This window comes from Mugil cephalus, chromosome 17 (assembly GCF_022458985.1).
Source record: "Mugil cephalus isolate CIBA_MC_2020 chromosome 17, CIBA_Mcephalus_1.1, whole genome shotgun sequence".
Lineage (NCBI taxonomy): Eukaryota > Metazoa > Chordata > Actinopteri > Mugiliformes > Mugilidae > Mugil > Mugil cephalus.
Genome location: NC_061786.1, coordinates 8,803,315 through 8,822,531, shown reverse-complemented (window position 1 = coordinate 8,822,531; position 19,217 = coordinate 8,803,315). Strand labels below are relative to the sequence as shown.

The following is a 19,217-nucleotide window of genomic DNA, read 5'->3' as shown; positions in this document are numbered from 1 at the left end:
ATATTATATGAATATTATAGTATACCATTTTAGCCATTTGTGGACATTTAAAGAGCATAATTTAAAATAACACTTAAAAACAAATTTTTAAATAAATTACTGTGTCACAATCATTAAGTGTGTTGATTGAATTTAACAAGAGGAGAAAGGAACAGGAGGTATCACATGAGTTAACAAGACTGAGCTTTACAATGTGAACAAATGCGTGACACAATTCAGACAATGCTTTCAAATTAACTGAAATGATATTTATCTTTCTACATAGTGTACCTCTTTACTATACATGCACACATTATCAGACCATCTGTGTTGTGGACAGCAGCTCAAGCTTTGATCCAGGAGGTGGCAGTGTGATCTTACCCAAGACTGAAAAAACAGCTGATGTTATTTTCCACATCATCTTTACACATCTGGGGCATTCTTTCTGAAATAGTCCCATCATTAATCATGACATACATTTTAAGTTCACGGGATGGCCAGTCCTCTTCTCACAACCTCGGTGAGCGAGGTGATTCATTCGCTGAGTCATCAAAACACAGTGTGTGGTGAGTCATGAAAATACAACTTTGGAACAAATCCGGAGAAGCAGGGGTCACTCAAATGTGCGTGTGGAATTAGAGAATAAATCATAGTCACTAACGGATTTAGCACAAGACCTTTATCTGTTAATAAACTAGCCAGAGGCCAAGCTCATGTGCTGTCTCTACTTTCCCTTTCACAGGCAGGTTCAGGACACACAGAACAAACATGGATATCCATGTGGTGGAATAGGTGCTTTTAAATGTCGACAGCACATTCATAATAGATGTACTACATGTTAACATTGTTCTAGCAAAGGCAAACCTCCAGGGTACATTCCTGAAGTGTTGCTAGGTATTTTTTCAAAGGTTTTTGTAAAAATGTTACAGGAGTGTCCCCTGAGGGTTACAGTTTTTTTTTTTGTTATGATTTATTTCTGTAGAACCTTCAGAGACCTGCTACACATGTGCTAGTCTTCAGAGAATTGGACTTGTTGGGGTTTCTTGGAGACGTTTCTCCACTAGTAATCTGAGGGATTTGTTTGAAAGGTATTCTTCAGACCCATTAATGGCTAGAGTCTGTAACTCAAGGTGTGAACAGGGGTTAAACTGCACTTTATCTTGGGCTCCTTTTTTTCCTATCTTTTTTTTTTTGTGGTATAGTACCACTTAGATGGTGTCCTTTATTCCTCTTTTTTTTCACACACACACACACACACACACACACACAGTCTGTGTGAATGCGTGCCCTACAGGTTCACTGATGACCCCCAAACATCCTAGAAATGTAAATTTCCTTGTTCGGCTGTGCTCAACTGAACTAACAAGATTGATTTTCCATTAAGTTAGATCCAGGATGATGAAGTGCGGTGCCCTGCTGCTCAGCTGCTCAGCTGCTCCATTAACTTTTCAAGAGGACTATGTTGTCATTTTTTATTTTTATTTATTTATTTATTTTTGACGTTTCCTAAGCTGAATGTTTGCTGCTATGGTGCAGATCTTCAATGCCACATATCCGGACGATCCAACACATTTCTCTTTGGTGTTATAATTCGGCAACAGCAAAGCAAAATTCAAAATTCATGTTATTATGTTCACACGTCTGTGATTTGTTTCAAGTCACGCAGTTATGAGTTGCATGCTTTAATAAAAGTTTAACGGCGACATCTGCAGGCAAGAAAAGAAAATCAAATAACCGTCTCACGTCTTGTTTTTACGAGACGTCATAATAAACAGTGTGCCCCCTGCTGGACGTAGTCTCACGCGACATTAAAATCCTCAAAAGAAGTGTGTCACCAAGTTAAAAATTTAACAAGTTAACTATTACACTAACACTGAGCATGTGCCACTGCTGCAATTTTCCCTTCACCACTGTTAATATTTTAACATTGGAGAACTAGAAAAGTTGCATGAATGCTGTTGAAGATACTATGTCTGCTAAAGTGTGTGTTCACCCCAAACATGATCTTCACTTATAGAACTTAATCCTGCAATACAAAATATTTCTTTCTGTAGGCACAACAAAAAAGGAACAAAGGCATGAAGAAATAAGAGGATCCTCGGGATGGTTAAATAGCAGACAACTCCTAAACTTACTAGTTCAACCCTAGTGCACATGGGAGCTCATGACACCCACTCTCTCTAACTGAACAAAGGGCACACCAGCACTGAATTATGTGAAATTTCTGCCTGAGATCACAGTGCGCGTCTAATGGTTTAAAAATCAACTATTTTTGTGCCGCTTGTTTTTCCATAATTCACCGCCTCTGCTCTCCCTTTTTCTCCGTGCCCACAGTGAGTCACCGGGCCAGGCTTTCGAGGTGAGAAGGCCTCGCGCTGGCACTCAGTCTCTTTTCTAGACGGCACCAATGGTGCAGAACCCGGTAGCATAAGACGGGATGAATGAATTTGTTTGCCCGGAAAGGTGAGCTGCTAGGGGCGCTCAATAATTCAGTGTTTGTAACAGACGGTGCATCAGTGGGTGAACATGCACGGCTATGGCTGATGGATTGTCCCTGCCAAAAGAAAGAAAGAAAAAAAAAACAACCGAACCCCATTCTTCATATTGTAATAGGATCTGTGGAAACTGCAGCCTAAAGTCTCACCTGCAATAATTTGGCACGGGCGGCCACTACGATGAGTTTTTGACCTTCGGATTTACGCGCCGATGCGCGTTTGAGAACGTCGGAAGATTTCGGGACTTTTATTTGACATTTGACTTGGTGAACAGCCACAATTGCTGCTCCCCATGCATTATTTATGGCTGCGTAACTGAGGATGCCAATCTGACTTCAAGGCTTATTAAACGTACACCTGATAATGTCTGCCATAAAGGACAAAGGAGCCATCACACTAGAGGAACCCTGGCTCACCTGTCAGGGGGACCCGGCTATTGTCAGAAGTGTTTGTGTAGACAGGAGCTCTCGGCGTGTCGAGTGCTTTTAACTTTGTACTCGGGGGGGAGTGATGAGACAAGGTTTGTGGATATTTCTGATGATGGGAATGTCATATTCACATAAGAATATAAAATTATACAATGCCAAGTAACGGATATACCTTTTGGCACATTTTTGACTAGAGGATTAATCTTAAACCGACTGCAGTGGTTGACCTCTAGCCCTTTTGCCACCTTTTATTGCTGTAATTGACCTTTGCTCTCCCACCTGCCATAGAACAGAGGACGTGATCACACACACAAGGTGCAGGTGCACACCCACACACACACACACACACACACACACACAGATGTGCATGCCCAGAGCCATATCTCATTACCATCCTCCTGATAGTGCAGTCGGTGGGTGTTGCAAGAGGCGGAGGGAAGGAGAGCAAGACAGTGAGCTTCAGAGAGAGAGAGAGAGAGGGAGGGAGAGAGAGAGAGAGAGAGGACGAGGACAGGCAGGGAACCAGAGCCAGCAGCGAGGAGAGGAGAGCACGAGCACTCAACAAGATAACAGGAGATACGCGTGGGAACAGCAGCCCAGTGGAAAAGCAGATATAGATAAACAGCAGGGGACACCGTGTGCGCAAGACGAACTTGTCAGAGCCTGTAAGTGTGTGTGCGTGTGTGTGTTTGTGTGTGTGTGTGTGTGTGTCTTCGTGAGACAGCTTGGTGTGTTTCCACGCTTCTTCTGAGGCCGTGGCAGCCATGGCGTCAGAGCCTAGCACCCAGTCCAGGGTGATGTTCCAGTCAACGGACAAAACGGAGGAGCCGGCGCATCGCAAGTTGGGCAAACTGACAGTCAAATACAACCGCAAGGACCTTCAGAGGAGGCTGGATATCGAGGAGTGGATCGACGGGCAGCTGCACCTGCTGTTTGACTGCGAGGTAGGATAGGGCTGGCTCTCTCACACACACTCACACACTCACACACACACACAGTTGCACGGTACGCTGGAAGAGGTGAAGGAGGGGGGTAAGGGAGGCACTGAACGGTTCATCAGCGCCTGTGGTAGGCTATCCATCATGTGTGATTGCAGCAACCTAAAAGAGAAGCGGGTGGGTGGAAAGAAGCTTCACGGCTGCAGCTTTCGGCACAGACGCCCTCATGTGCCGTCCGCCTGACTGCATAGTCAGTAGTGTAGCGCTTACCGTGTTCTGAAATTGAGATAAGATTTTTTTTGCAAAGATGTGCGCGAGTCACCGGGAGGCACTCGCAAGCACGTTTCAACCTCAATAAAAAGGCAGCACGATCACTTCAGTGATGGTTTTACACGGCGTGCAGTTGTAGAAATTAGATTCTAGTATTAGTGACAACTGAAGCGAACAATACCCAAGAGGAACAATGCCGAAGGAACAAGACAGTTACTACTGTGACAAATCAGCACAGAAATGGGAGTCGAGAGGATGCTGCTACCAGGGCGACATCCAGGACGTTATGTCATCTTTTTAGCGTCTCCAGGTATGTGTCCCCTGTTTCTCTGTTTCCAGACACGTTCAGTGACTGTGCACAAAAGAAACTACTGACTCAGATCGCCTCACATGTCAAAGGATGATCAATAATCAAGGTTTTGAGATCCAAAGTTGCATAATTATTTAATAGAGAAACAGGAAGAGTTATGTCTATTGACAATTACTATACACATTAATACACATATGGAAATATTATCATAATTAACATGATTATATAGATGACTACAGTTTATTATGTACTGGGGATTACAGAGCGGCATCTGTCAGCTCACACAAACACGCAACAACACAGCCTTCTCAACGCCACTCCTGTACACTGGGACGCAATCCAATTATGTCAGAGGCTCCATATTGATTCGCCTGGCATTCTCCGAGGGGAAACCATGGCAACAGATGCCTCGTCGCCCACACGAGGCAGCATGGCTCAGTGGAATCAGGGGTGTCTGCTAGGGAGCACGAGCTTCTTAATGACGACGCGGATCGGATGACGACGCCGCCTCCGCTTCATGCCGGAGAAGGCTGAGACAAAGTGTTTATCATTTAATCCTCAAAACCACACAGAGACCCTTGGACGCAGGTGGCCCGCAGCCACGTCCGGGAACGGCATCTCCTTACACGGCTGAGGAGCCTTTTGCATGCAGTGTTTACAGCACACAGCACAATAAAACTATTATATATATATATTAAAGAATGTGAGCATCCACGCGTATCCTTCGAACTATCTGCCTGCTTTATTATTAAGACACTGTAATCCCAGCTGGGAGATGGGGATTTTCAATATTGTTCAATTATCTTCCTTATCACGATTCTTATTTCACGAGCTTTATTCGATTTGCATCCAAAGCCTCATTCCCTGTGGTAATATATGCTAATGTGTTTGGGAAACTGAGGGAGGAATAAATCACATTAGAGGAAACCGGGACATGCAGATAACAAACACAGATCTGAGGTCTTTCTCTGTCTCGTCTTTTGATCTCTTCCCAGAAACACGAAACTATTTCTCATCTGCAGCGCTTCTCCTTTCACGTTTTGTTTCATACATGAAACAACGGAAGTAGAAATGATTGCTGGATGGAATCTCAAAAAGACATCAATAGCACTGCAAATTTCTTGGATTGGATCCTGATATTGGTTGGTGCCCTGGCTTCAAGTTCCACGTCTTTACAATCTTCCTGAGCGTAGTCTGCATTCTTACCATACGTATATACTGTATCCAGCTGGGATGGACTGGATATTTTCACCAGCCTCTTGTGTAGAATTAGCTCGTCCTGCGCACCGGCCAGCTTAATGAATTTTGCATGGGCCCAGGAGAGGGTTACTCTGTTGGCTCTCCGAGTCTTCCGCGTGGAAGCATTTACCGTCAGTCCCCCTGTGTCACCGCCTAAATTATTTAGCCGCATCTCTAATTCATACATGCGCTGCCGCAGTCTGGAGGGGCCGCCCTCGTTGCGGTGTTCACACCTTTTCAGAAGTGATGCACTAAAAATATGCGCGAAAAACAGTTAGCGTGTCTTCTAGGGCCGCGCGCTTTGAGTCTGCAACGGCAACGGGTATTTTTAGTGAACGCTGGGTTTAAATAAGCAGACCAGAGGTTTGTTTGAAACTTGATGTAGGTCGAATACAGGAACCAGTCTGGTCTAATGCAATTCAAAACTGGATTTGGATTTACTATTACTATTACTATTACTATGTAACCACGCCATGACTCACTCTGTCAAGTCAAAAGATATAATTTGATATGGGGGAAGCTCACGCCTCTGGCAGGAAAAGGGTCTGGTGAGTTAAGCACGCACCAGCGTCTTCCCAAAACAGATAGAACATGTTTTCCTGGGCATGGTTTCCCTTGCAACACATACTGTGTATAACGGAACAGCTGCGTGTTTGATATCACTCTTTTGTTGTAACATTTTTTGGAACGATAAGCCGGTGTTACTTAAAATGTTGGGGGAACTACAGGAAGTTCAGCTGAGCCTGTTTTACAACAACAGCCATAAAGAGTTCCATGCTGCTAGCTGTTCACGCCCATAACACCGAAGCGCTAGACAAAATAGGAAACCCGTCCTCCCCCAGCCCTCGGATGACTCCGCATGTTAGCATTCTTCGTTGCAGATCATGACTAGCGGAACTTTGAAATGCCGCCGATTAGATTTGTGTACTGATGATGGTAACTTTGGTTGCTGTGGTGTTTGACTCAACACGTGAAATAAAGGTCATGAAGCAAATCCTGGCCTTGCGGTTGCTCTAGTTCCCAGGTCATGGGTCGCTGAAGTGCTTCGGAATTTTTCCCTTGGGGCCATGATTATCAATACTCAATTTCACAGCAGTGCCCCCTGTGGGTGAAATTGATGCAAACCGATCAATGTGCAACCCTTAGGCAATAATATTAAACGCTATGTACACAACGCGACCCTAAATTATAAAATGTGTCTTTCAGAAGTGCGCTGGATCGTTTGTGCAACAGGGATGAAGTGGCTGAAGAACTCGCCAACGGATTTTTAGGTCCGACAATGCCGAAACTTTTAATTCCGGCGGAGGTCATCTCATCTCAAAAGCTTATTTAGACCGTGTTTGTACTGGCTGTATGAAACCACAGTCCTCTTGAGAACCACTATGATATTCATGAATTCTAGTATTGGTGCCAACGTTCGTTTTAGCTTCAGTCTATTGCTTTTAACTTCAAAAAAAAAAAAAAAAAGGAAAAAAAAGTGCTGCCTGAGACTTTTCTGCCCACAGGCCTCATTAAAATGCTATCCTCCTCCGCCGACAGCGAAGGCAACTCAACAAGCTGAGAAGTGCGACTGCGTACGAGTAGTAAGTTAGTGAAAGGTTCATTTGAAGGTTCCTCATAAATGCACATGCTCCTCTCGTCTCTCATTGATATTCAGTGGTGCTCTGCGCGTCGAAAGACGCGTTGAACGGTTTTCGTCACTTACAGAACATAGAGTGTTATGCAACTGTAGTTGAGCTATGTTATACTGCCTGAAAGTTGGGCTATAATGACTGGCGATCCTAAGTTCGGTGCAGACCTGTAGAAAAGATGTAGATAGAGAGGTCCCCTGGAGCATTGCTGATGCATAGTAGGACCTTCGCAGGTTTAGAGAGGTTTATGGTTGTCATTTTAAATTATCAAATGAGCTGATAGGCCCAAATAATTTCTTGGTTAGCCTGTACTGACGGTGTAATGAACACTAACGGAGTCAAGAAATGAATGTTTTACTGCAAAAATTAAACCTATATGCAATTCACGAGCACTAAGCATAAAACACAGACACAAGTCCAGGTACTCGGACTGACTCAACACACACAAAAAAATCGATCATCCAGAGCTTGTACAGCAAAGCCCACGCAGCAGAGAAATGTACAGCACGGATCAAAATAAATAATAAAATAAAATAAAATAATAATAATAAAAATAAAAAAAAGAGTTCAGCCATGCATTTATCCTGCAGGCATCAGCAGAATCACACAGGGTCCACACTGGCAGCACATATCAATTAGAGGGGCACAGGGGACTCTGAAGGTGGGCCCATCTATTCCGCCACTCAGCACTTCCACATTGATTAGCTCTCTCCTCATCTAGAGGGCTGCGTGGGCCACATCCTCTCTAGCCATGAAAACTCCCCAACCGGAAAATATTCCTCCTAAAAAAAAAAAAAAAAAAAAAAAAAATAAAGAAAAAAAGAGGCCACAGTTGTCAAACGTGATTGCTGACTCCAGGTATCTGAGCGCTCGGGAGTCCTCCAGTAAGCACTTCTCATTCTGCGCGAAAAGAAAATGTAGCTGAGAGGTATTAAGAGCTTCTGATGCGAACTGATTGCCAAGTGTAAAGTTGCGGTGACGAATTTTACAAATGTCAGGATTTTGAGAACAGGTCACTATATATTAAAGATGACGCATTTCACTCATTTATTATCTATGTCAAGGTACGTCCGAGGCATAGAAGGTATTCTTCAGAAAATAGTTTATCTCTTGGTAATGGCTGAGCTAAATGCCAGCTGGGCAAACCATCCATGAAATGTGATGGCGGCAAGTGTGTGTGTGGCAAGTTTGGCCTCCTACAGCCTCACTCCCTTCACGCCTCGGCGCTCTACAGCAAAACGGACACCACTAACTGAGATGATTGGCTGCTAAGAAAAGTCAGTACTTCAAAATTTACAGTGCAACCCTTCACCTAGGGTTTATGCTGCACAGAAATTGTTGCAACGTTGCATTATAGCTCGCTCTTTCTCTTCCTTACGAATCAGTGTTGCGGACATTGTTGCCACTGTGAGAGAAAGGACGGCAAAATGACTAAAATGCCATTTGCTTGGGCCTTTGTCTGCCTTTAACTTTTACTTATCTCTGCTGTCACAGGAAGAAGAGATCCCAGAGTTAGAAATCGACATAGATGAGCTACTGGAGCTGCCGGACGACGGGCAGAGAACTCGGTTGCAGGTAACGTCTGAAACACCACGCTATCAGTTAATCGATTTTTAATTGCCGGTTAAGTGAAAATAATTTCCCTCTAACCTGCAGTTGTACAAACAGTGGAAAATGTGAGTCACACATTTAGACCGGAGACTTTGAACGCTGTGCACCCTGCTAATCAACACCTCAGTGCAAACACGACTGTTTGCTATGTAGGGCAATAGCGTAAGAAGCACTTGACCCTCGCTGGTGTCCAGTGTCATGATGTTTGCGAAGGAACGTGTTGTTTGTGAGCTTCATTTTCTGTTTTTGTCGTCCTCGTTAGGAGCTGCTGCAAGAATGCGGGAAGCCAAAAGAGGTGCGAGAAAACAGCACTAGCATAAAACAATAACAGTTAAAAAAAGAGAGAGAGAGCACTGCAGTATTAATCATTTTACAGCCGTTCCGTGGGTGGTTAAAAAAAAAGTTTATTGTTCTCTACTTCCCCTGCAGGATTTTATCAACGGGCTGCTCTACAGGATAAAAGGTCTACGCAAAATGTCAGGTCCCTTGAAGAAATGATACTCGGTCAAATTGCGGATCAAGACGATGCAGAGCCTCTTCCTCCCGTGCGCTAACCTTACGGATGCCTGTATGTGCGGTTCGCATGTCAGAGGGACTCCTCCTCATCCCTCCTCTTCCTGGAATCGGCATCAATAAACACAGCAGCAGTCAGGTTTTGAATGAATTCTTTTTTTTATTATTTCGTTTTAATTTATGGACTGCTATAACATTTTGTCTCCCATTAGCATAACCATTTACTTGTGATACAAGTTGTCTATTACTCAGATGGGCTGTGTTCTGTTTTTTGTGGAAGACTGTACATTTTTTGGTTGCCTATTTATGTACATAAATATTTTGTTCAGATAACTGTTGTCGGAATAAAGCGGAACATTTTCAAAACGAGGCTGTTTTGTGAGAAATGGTCACAATTAACAAATCGCATCATGAGGCACAATCCATTTCTAATACACAAATAAACAGCAACATTATCATTACAGCTTTAAATTTAAAGTACCACTAGTGCTCTTTATGACTCACTAAGTGATTATGCCATACTGTATGGATACATCAAGACCCCCTCCCTATGGATTAGCAGACAGCATATCATTCCCAGAATGCAAGCTTCTATTTTTTGGTGTAAATTTTTCAACAGGGTGATGGAAACAAAGGAGACATGTCAAGTCTAGGAGTAAACACAGTGAAATCAGCAGCAGGATGTTCCATTAAGTACGCTTCCATTATCCTCGTCCATTTCCTGCCTGTGGTACGCGTATGACATGGCCAGAGAAGGCAAACACGGTAACTGGCTCCATACAAACCTTAATGGAGAAAGCCCCCGGAGGAGAGTGTAATTATGGCTTTGCCTCAGTTAGCCAGACAGTAATGCACACTGATGAAAACTGCACTCTGGCCTTCTCTCTGTAGTACACAGGGGGTCTTTCGGTTGAGGGCTCCATTATAGTAATTTGTACGGTGCTCCCCCAGAGAAGCCGTCCAACACTGCACGACTGCGCTTCAGACAAGGCCTGCCAGACTGAGACGCTGTCGACAAGTAATGATGTCTTTGATCAAGAAAAAAAATAAAAGGCTGTCTCGGAGTTTAAAATAAAACTAAAAGATACTGATCTCAAAGATGTGACATATAGCGCCTAACAATTTGCCTCATCTATAATAGAATTACGCATAAGAACAAGAAAAGCCAATAGTCATGTCAGAGTTGTAGCCAAACATAGATTACAAGAGTGGCGGCCGTGGCTGCCAAAAGAAAACAAAGCGGCCAGTAATCCTTTTATACTGACTGCTCTGTGCTTCCTCAGTCCAGAGCTGACAGCAGTCTGGGACCATACATCATCCCAGATGAACACGCGGCTGGTCTGCTTTCTGTACGCGTTTTAAAAACCTAAAAAGGATCAAATGATGACAAGTGCAATGTGCACTTAAGATGAGCCTTTGTTGCCACTATTTTACTTCTATTTCTATACATTCCACAAAAATAAGCTATGTTTGAAATATTATACATTTTGTACTGCATTTACATTGACATTTATGTCTATGTCTAAAAAGTGTTCAGCTTTAAATGTTATCCGTTGCTTTTTTTAACATACTCTTATTTAATGTTTTGTTTAGATCGGCTTTAGCATTTCCAGTAAGCAGGTGCTAGTTGTCCTGTGAATCATTGGTTATGATGGGTTCAGGCTCGCTTTATATAATAGGTAGTATTCGCACTTTTTCATGCGGTTTTATTAACCATATTACCAAGGTACTCAAGGCTCAAAGAGCAAGGTTAGCAGCGACAGCTGACCAGAGTCTGATAAGGAAAACAACTGCAGCACAGTCTCACTCTCATGTCTTCCTCTTCTTCTTTGGCGCGGTGTAGTCACTGGTGCGATGCTCCATCCTGTCATATTTATCATGGCCTTCCCTGGGGAGATAATGGAGCATGGATTGATAATTCATCAGACTAAATACTTTATATTCATGCTGCTTAACAGTATGGCAGCAGTCTGCCTACCATTTATCTGGGTCATGGCATGCATTCAAAATCACACGCATCTTTCTCGGGCATCACAGTTAAGATTTCCATGCTTCTATGGGCTGAAACCTAGAATTCTTGCGGGCTCGCTATAAATCAATGGGTCCATTTACATGACTGTGACTATGCCAGTTTTATATCTGCACATGAAAACATCACATCCTATTTTTTAAAATCCTGAATAACGCCTGAACCTAACTTTGAGAAACCCAGTCACACTAGTTGGAGAAACTGGGATCGTATTGCATGTATACATTTTATTACCACGTGACTTAACAGATAGACAAAGACAACGCAAACTAACGGGTCTCACTTCTGGAATGAAGAAGAAACTGAGTTTAATCTTTTGTATTAAAATAACTGAGAATATTCTGCAGTTTGCATCGGAAAAAGCTCTGACGTTCTTACTGACACAAGTAAACAAGCCACCGTGCCACAACGCTACTATGTTACTATGTGGCCAAATCCATAATGCAATGTTGATATATATCAGGGCTAAGGCCTTCACAAGCACAGGCAAATTAATTTACGGTTAGGTTAACAGGTGCAGGAATTTGGCTAAAATTGACTTACACGGTTTTGTGTATCATCATATGCTCCTGCACAAACTGCTCGCAGTTATATCTAACTGGCTTATCATGTATGAAGGGATGAATAACCATATTAAACCTGCTTGTTCAATCTAAATGCCTTATTATGAACATGAAGTAACCGGGAGGGTGGTGCAGGTGTAAACGCGATCAGTGTTTACCTGAAGCAGCGGTTGCAGTACAGGTCTCCATCACAGGTGTGACAGCGAACGGTGGCGTCTTGGTTACAGATGCAGCACCACGGGAGCTCATCCTCGTCACTGTCTGACGGCTGATGTGCTATAGCAGCTGCCGGACTTCTGCTCTTGGTTGCAGGAGCTGGAGCCTTGAAAGTGCACAAAATCAAGGATTTAAATGCTGTCCATTAAATCGACTGAAAAACAATCATGAAGTTACATTGTGAGTGTCGTCTAGTACCGGTTTCTTTGCAGTCTTTTTCTTTTCTCTGTTTCTTGGGCCGCTCTGTTCTAAAGGTATGTTGTAGCCGCTGGCCTCATCCAGCGCAGCTTCTTCTGAGAGCTGAAGCCAAAATCATAAAAGAGGGGAACCTTAGAGCAAAGCCTGCAGTTCACATTGCAAATATTTAAAGTGGCAAAATAGCAGCCCCTTGTGGTTGCACTGACCGACTCTATATTATCTGCATCACACCATAATGTTGACTTTTTGACTAAACCATATACCTGCTTCAACACTCTCTTCACAGCTTCTTCTTCAGTCTCCTCATCGCTGTCAGGATGCTGGAAGTCCTCCTTCGTAACTAAAAGATGATTAACACATTAATCATGGCAACAACACGCTTTTCTCAAAAGTCTGGTGTAAAACTATTGACTGAAATCAAGATGAAGGGAACGGTGTGCTAATATCTCAGCACGTTATGCACCTTTGTCTGGGTCCTGCCCCTTCAGCTGTGCCAGTCTCTTGGCCATGTGCAGGATCTGATCCTGGGAGTGGTGCTCCTTCCTCAGCTCCTCCATGGCTTCCTCCAGCACACGTGCTTTCTCAGCCTCCAGCTGCTTGACTGCATCCTGGTTCTCTTCTAAATTCTCATCCAGTGTTCCCCCCTCCCCCTTGTTGAGGTCATTCATACGATCGTTCATACGACCATCAGCACCTGCAGAGGGAAGAAAGAGTTTTAGCATATTTTTAACTACGCAGTCCAGAGGCTTATTTAGGTGTCAGAATGCAGCTGTTATATAATTTTTATGACTGCATACAATATATCAATACATATTGACTGAATGTGGATGAAATCAAGTAGCATCTTACTGCACTCGGGATTTGATTGCTGGTTGTCGATGGCAACTTCGTCTGTCATCTGATTTATCAAATCATTGGCTTGTTCAGTCTGAGTCCTGCTGTCCGGAGGCCGATGCACCTGTGCAGATGAGCACACAAGCGCACATGCTCGTAAGCACCTGCAGCAAACCACTACAACATGCAGTTCCTTCTACATAACACCAAATACTTCAGCTGCACCGCAACGTGTCACAAACAAGTAGGTAAGAGACTCAGCTCACAGGTGGAGGAGCTTGAGAAGGCGGAGGCTGACCGCGTAGAGCTGCCAGACGGTCCTCCATCTCCTTGGTGGAAGGTACCGGCTGACTGGGAGCTTTCAGAGCAGCAAGGCGAGATTCTAGATCTTTCTCAGAGGCGACAGACTCTAAAGGAAAGATTAAAAAAAAAACATACAGCGTTTCTTCTGGGAAAACATATTAGGGAAATTGGCGGTAAGTCAAGATTTTGGCTGCTAAGAAATGTCAGTACTTGGTGCTGTGTCTTCTTTGAGCTTTTGGAGTCTGTCAGCAATAATCTGATCTTCTTTACTGAGGCCTTTTGATGGTAGATGGCCTCCTCCTCGGTTATTTCTGTTGCCTGCCCCATGAGCACCAGGGGCCGTCGGCTGTCCTTGCTGTTTGGCCTCGAGTGCAGCGACCCGTCTGTGGAAGACACATTAACTTTAGATTTTATGAAATAGCTGTATTGTGTAAAGTGTTATTTCCTTTCCCAAATCTGATCTCGTACTGACTTTTTATAATTTTCAGGAGGGGACCATCTTCCAGCACTGTTTGTAGCTTCCCCACTAAAAATAAAACAGGAGGGAAAAAAATGACTTTAAAGATTTTTTTTTTTTTTTTTATGATTGCAGTCATTTCTTTCCTGGCATGGCTTGTGCTTTACCTTGTCAGATTACCATGACACTGCTTGCAGACCTTCTGCTGGGTGTTGCCACAGCGAGGCACCACAGCACTGAAAGTCAAACAACTGGAGCAGAAGGATCGACCGCAGCCCTTACAGCCCAGCTAAGAGCACATAGAAATGTATTAATTACACATCATATTTTACGAAACACGTTTAATGTGTATATCTAAGTGTTAAATGATAGCCAGGAATAGCTTACCTCCTTCTTGAAGAGACTAAACTTTGACGCACAACAATAACAACGACCGTCCATTCCGACACGTGTAGACAGTCATGAGAACGGCAGCTACAACCGGACCAATATTACTACTATATGTTACTAACGGGTAAATGTGGAAAGAAAGGCGACTCTATGGACAATGATATAGCAGCTAGCCACCCATTTCAGGCTTCCTATGTTGTCATAATCAAATCAGGAACCAACCCGGAAAAAAGTGGTGTGACGTACATTTACGTTTTCCTGTTTCTGATTCCACCAATCAGCTTCCTCGCGGGCCTCGTTCAAAACACAGAGGAGTTCTCGGTTGAAGAGCTTCGGAGGCGTTACTACGGCCACCTGGAAAAGAAAAGGGACAAAACTGTCTCAAAGGCGGTATGGAATAAAGGAAAAATGACAGCATTTCATAGATTATCTGATTTATTTTATATGTGACTAGTTTGTTTTGCTAATATAGCGAACGACAAAATCTTATCGAGCTAAAGCTAATATAAGCTAAGTTAGCTACTAGCTAGGTGCTAGCTCCCCACGTCATGCACGTTACCAACAAGGACACACCAACTCTCTTACACTTGTCAGATAATAACCACAATAAACTATACTTCATTTCTGAGTTACATGCAATGTTGCTAGATTTTAATTGTCATTGCATCGTTTTTGAAACGTTTTCAAAGGCTCAAATTATAAATAATGCAGCTGCATGTGTAGAACGTGATTCACATGACTGTTGCTCTTGTTTGTCAAGTCTTCAACAAGTTAAACCCTGAGCTATTATAATTAGGATGGCGTCTATGATAAAACGGATTTAAATATATGGCAGTTTTAATACATGGAAGTGCGTTGTGTTAACCATAGGTAACACTTGAAGATGTTAAAATGTGATATATAATACAACAGCAATCTACACATAAACCATAAATGAAAAGGCCAGGCCAGAAAACTCTGGAGATTATCATAATAACTCATCTTAATAACAGTCTTGGGTCTGATGGTAGAGGAGTAGAAAAGAAGTACAACTTATGCAAGATTCAATATTACTTTATTGATCCCCACAGGGAAATAGTTTTGTCCAAGAGTCTCAGGTCAACAAAGAACACAGGTGAACCAGATATAGACACGGGAATAAGAGTCAAAATAAAAATAATAAAAAAGTAAGTTTTAAGTAAGTACGAATTACAAAATGAAATATATAGTCCTATTTACCTGGAATATACTGCATTTATGTACAGATATGAGATTATATAAAGTGTCTCAGTCTCAAAGTTTCTCATTGCAGATCCAAAATTTAGATTATTGATTTATTATTTCTTTAAAAAAGACTTCTTGACTACTTCATTGTTCTCTGGGCTCACTATTAAGAACTGAATATATGTATATACATACATATGCACACACACAAACAAATACATTCAGTGTTGAGAAAAGTAACACATGTCTGTGTGTCTGCCTGTAGGCATCCAGTCCAGCCACGATGGCAGAAGGAGGAGATGTGGAGTGGGAGCTAAGCAAAGAAAACATCCAGCCGCTGAGAAGAGGCAGAGCCATATCAGGCTTACATCAGGCTCTCAGTCAACAGCAAGAGGGAGCCATCTCTGTGATCAATCAACAGAGACAGTATGGATAACCTGTTAAACTTTGCACTTGAATGGATGATAAAATGTCTGGGTGTCTGTCAAACACTTTTCTCTGCAGTTTTTGCATGATGAAAGGATTCATTTCTTTGTTTCTCCAGGGCCTTTGAGTCTGAGCTGCGCATGTATGACGGAGATGATCCCCTTGATGTTTGGGATCGGTAAGTGACATGTACAAACAGCAAAGTGTCTCTGTTACAGTGATCCACTAAAATCTGCCCTTCTTAACAAACTTCTGCTTTTACAGGTATATTAAGTGGACAGAGCAAACCTTCCCTCAGGGAGGAAAGGAGAGCAACCTCTCCACACTGTTGGAACGAGCTGTGACCAGATTTACAGAGGAAGAAAAATATCACAGTGACCCCCGCTATGTTGACCTCTGGATCAAATTTGTATGTGCATTAGTTTCTAGTATTGTATCCTTGAACTATTTTGTTACTTTGACAACCTAACACGGCGTCATTAACGTTTGTCTTGCATGTGTATACCAGGCAGAGAACTGCCCGGAGCCTTTGGACATTTACAGGTACATGCAGGCACAAGGGGTAGGAGTGACGCAGACATCCTTCTACATTGCTTGGTCTGAGAAGTATGAGAATCAGGGCAACTATCGCAAAGCAGACCAGGTCTATCAAGAGGGGTTCAGGAAGAATGCTGAGCCACATGATAAGCTTCAGCAGTTTCATAAGTATGGACCCACCCAAAAGTTTATAAAGTGAAATGTTCTCCCACTGTCTACAGTTGTATCATAATCACACATTTCTGTGTTTATATTCATAGAGCGCTGCAGGCACGTGTGACCCGGCAGGTGATGATGAATGTGGAGGAGGATAGTAGCGATGATGAGCCCACAGAACCTGAGAGAGTTTCTCTAGCTGACCTCAAACACCGAGGGAAGAAAAAGACTATTGTCCCCGTCAACAGAACTGGGTCGGCGATCAGGAGTAAGCATGGCAATGTACAAATGCTGAGCTGGTGTTACCAGTGCTCCAGCATCTTTAAACATCAGCATTAGTTTTGGAAAAGGTGTTACATTTTTTTTAATGGTTTTGTGGATAGGTATTTCTGGTGGCCTGCAGTCACGTGGTGTCCCTGTCCTCGGCGGCGCTTCAAACAGTCTGTTGGTGATTTTTGATGAGAACAAAACTCAGAGCGCTGATCCGTCAGAGCCTAAGTTGGAGTCTTGGAAGGCTCCTCCCACGTCTAAGGCAAAGGAGAATGAGCACAGACCTGAAAAGTGGTGTGATGTCAAGGTATGAGAGAACTTTGTTGGTTCAATTGTGAGCATTCAAATCCAGTATAGAAAGTTTATAATTTTATCTGTATAAATCTACCCCATAGATGCCCCAGAAGACAAAATTTGGACATACTGTTATGGCTCCACCGCCTCCCAAGCCCACCTTCCAACCGTTTGTTGAGGAGTCAGACCAACCTCCAACAATGTGAGTAACCAAGTAATCTAAACTTTTCCTGCAGTTTCATTTCATGACCTTTATTTGTAGAAATCGTCTGATATGGATTATTTGGCGACGATACTGAGTTTTTTTTTTTTTTTCATCATCCTTGGCGGCCAATATTTGGAGCCAATACTGCTCTTTCTTCCTCCATTTACATGATGAAAGGCACACCATGATAACAAATGTTTAGGTCTCAAAAGCATTTATTGAACTCAAAGAGTATTTAACGCTCTCATGCATATAAGATAAACAGAAGAGGTAGAGCACAAGCATTTTCCAGCTTCTTGCTGCATGCACTCTGCTAGTGGGGGAGGGGTCATGTATGGGCTGCACGGGTCCACAGCGTCTCCAGCGTCTCTGTCTGTAAATCTTGACAGGGGGCAAAAAATGTGTATGTGTTGGCGAACGCACCCTCGTATAGATAGATCAACCAACATATCGGTCGATCTCTATTTATTAAAATGATTAAATGTGCACCCAAACTGGTCAAGTCAAGAGCTTAATTTTCATTAATTCATCAACAATTTGTACGCCAGCAAGGACTGTTGTTTTACATCCTTTTAGTTGTCATGATTTGCTATTATAAGTTAAATGTAACTACGTCACCCCTCCATCCCTCCCTCAGGACTCCATGCAAGATCAACCCGGCAGTGAACACGGTTTTGTCGGCGCGCAAGCCTGGCAGAGAGGAAACTCCTCTCAAGAGACTACAGGATCATCACCAGCAACACAAGGAAGCAGAAACAGGAAAACCACACGAGCAGAGCATGTACTGTAAAGAGCTGCTTCTCAGCGGCGCCACCGAATTCTGCTTTGAGGAACTGCGGGCTGAACGCTACTTCAAAAAACTGTCCCAAGAATCGCAGGAAGTCAGAGGTCCAGTGGCTCAGGCTACTGCCTGAAAACTGATCCATCCATCGTGATCTGATTGGGATTTTATCTCCAAATATCATGCAAGAACTGTTGATTTGTGGTTTGAAAGCTAGCTGTAAATATTGTGTTTATAGAGTTCCAGTTACTCAGAGGCTTCTGTGGAAACCTTTTTTTAAGACAACTATTTTAGATGTGTTGAACGCGGATTTAGTAAAACTACAGTGGGTGTATCAAATAATAATAGAAACACCTGTATGATGTTATGTAATCCAGCACACACTGCAACAGACTGAAAAGTTGAATTTGGCATGGGAGTATCACAACTCGACCTATGTAAAAAGAAGCATTGGTAGAGATAACTTCATCTAAATGTGTTGTCTTTGTGCCTGCACTAAACACTGCTTGATACTGAAGGCCGACATTTCTTCCTAATTTCATTCTTTGTCTATTTATCACTTTTTCTCGTTTGCGTTGTTCTTAAGAACATATTTTTATGTGTCAGCACATTTATTTTTATTTTTTCAACACAATCCCAAGCAAATGAGCTTCACTGAGGCGTTTCAACTGGGCTTTACATCTCGCTGTGGGTTAATGCCCCTTGCAGGCCACATGTCATTGATGTTCAATAAACCTGTTAAGACATCTGACTGATGCCTGATGACCAGTGGATTTTTTTTAAAAGACTGAGGGTGATTGTGGTAATGCACTGTCAGCAGGGAGCATGCGAAGGGAATGGTATCTGGAAACCAGGTGATGCACAGAACAGTTCTCACACTGACATGTTTCTGCAGCTTTACTGGTGGGACACGCATTTAAATGGTCTGCTGGCAGGGTTGT

General features: G+C 43.0%; 3 protein-coding genes across 3 annotated transcripts; 2 read left to right on the top strand and 1 right to left on the bottom strand.

The window, feature by feature from the left end:
* The first annotated feature begins 3,379 nt into the window (after nucleotides 1–3,379).
* Nucleotides 3,380–9,784, top strand: ppp1r14d (protein phosphatase 1 regulatory inhibitor subunit 14D). Its single transcript, XM_047610448.1, has 4 exons — nucleotides 3,380–3,846; nucleotides 8,785–8,865; nucleotides 9,164–9,196; nucleotides 9,331–9,784. The coding sequence occupies exons 1-4, from the start codon at nucleotides 3,667–3,669 to the stop codon at nucleotides 9,397–9,399; spliced, it is 363 nt and encodes a 120-aa protein (XP_047466404.1). The 5' UTR covers nucleotides 3,380–3,666; the 3' UTR covers nucleotides 9,400–9,784.
* Nucleotides 9,555–14,613, bottom strand: zfyve19 (zinc finger, FYVE domain containing 19). Its single transcript, XM_047610446.1, has 11 exons — nucleotides 14,402–14,613; nucleotides 14,182–14,303; nucleotides 14,030–14,083; nucleotides 13,768–13,940; nucleotides 13,521–13,663; nucleotides 13,270–13,378; nucleotides 12,884–13,114; nucleotides 12,684–12,760; nucleotides 12,421–12,522; nucleotides 12,165–12,328; nucleotides 9,555–11,302 (listed from the first exon to the last, which is right to left on the bottom strand). Exons 1-11 carry the CDS (start codon nucleotides 14,453–14,455, stop codon nucleotides 11,224–11,226), a joined length of 1,308 nt encoding a protein of 435 aa, XP_047466402.1. The 5' UTR covers nucleotides 14,456–14,613; the 3' UTR covers nucleotides 9,555–11,223.
* A 40-nt stretch (nucleotides 14,614–14,653) lies between these two features.
* On the top strand, nucleotides 14,654–19,027 carry bub1bb (BUB1 mitotic checkpoint serine/threonine kinase Bb). Its single transcript, XM_047610447.1, has 9 exons — nucleotides 14,654–14,794; nucleotides 15,873–16,033; nucleotides 16,152–16,211; nucleotides 16,298–16,442; nucleotides 16,542–16,738; nucleotides 16,831–16,994; nucleotides 17,110–17,303; nucleotides 17,392–17,492; nucleotides 18,133–19,027. Exons 2-9 carry the CDS (start codon nucleotides 15,891–15,893, stop codon nucleotides 18,407–18,409), a joined length of 1,281 nt encoding a protein of 426 aa, XP_047466403.1. The 5' UTR covers nucleotides 14,654–14,794; nucleotides 15,873–15,890; the 3' UTR covers nucleotides 18,410–19,027.
* The last annotated feature ends 190 nt before the right edge of the window (nucleotides 19,028–19,217 follow it).

Bases quoted from the DNA above. Each gene is read 5' to 3' on its own strand.
- bub1bb (XM_047610447.1), top strand. From the start codon at position 15,891: ATGGCAGAAGGAGGAGATGTGGAGTGGGAGCTAAGCAAAGAAAACATC. The intron at 16,212-16,297 runs GTAAGTGACATG...CTGCTTTTACAG, and splicing joins CCCCTTGATGTTTGGGATCG to GTATATTAAGTGGACAGAGC. The intron at 16,739-16,830 runs GTATGGACCCAC...TTATATTCATAG, and splicing joins AAGCTTCAGCAGTTTCATAA to AGCGCTGCAGGCACGTGTGA.
- zfyve19 (XM_047610446.1), bottom strand. From the start codon at position 14,455: ATGGACGGTCGTTGTTATTGTTGTGCGTCAAAGTTTAGTCTCTTCAAG. The intron at 13,941-14,029 runs GTCAGTACGAGA...TGTCTTCCACAG, and splicing joins CCTCCTGAAAATTATAAAAA to ACGGGTCGCTGCACTCGAGG. The intron at 11,303-12,164 runs GTAAACACTGAT...TTATCTCCCCAG, and splicing joins TACTGCAACCGCTGCTTCAG to GGAAGGCCATGATAAATATG.
- ppp1r14d (XM_047610448.1), top strand. From the start codon at position 3,667: ATGGCGTCAGAGCCTAGCACCCAGTCCAGGGTGATGTTCCAGTCAACG. The intron at 3,847-8,784 runs GTAGGATAGGGC...CTGCTGTCACAG, and splicing joins ACCTGCTGTTTGACTGCGAG to GAAGAAGAGATCCCAGAGTT. The intron at 9,197-9,330 runs GTGCGAGAAAAC...CTTCCCCTGCAG, and splicing joins AATGCGGGAAGCCAAAAGAG to GATTTTATCAACGGGCTGCT.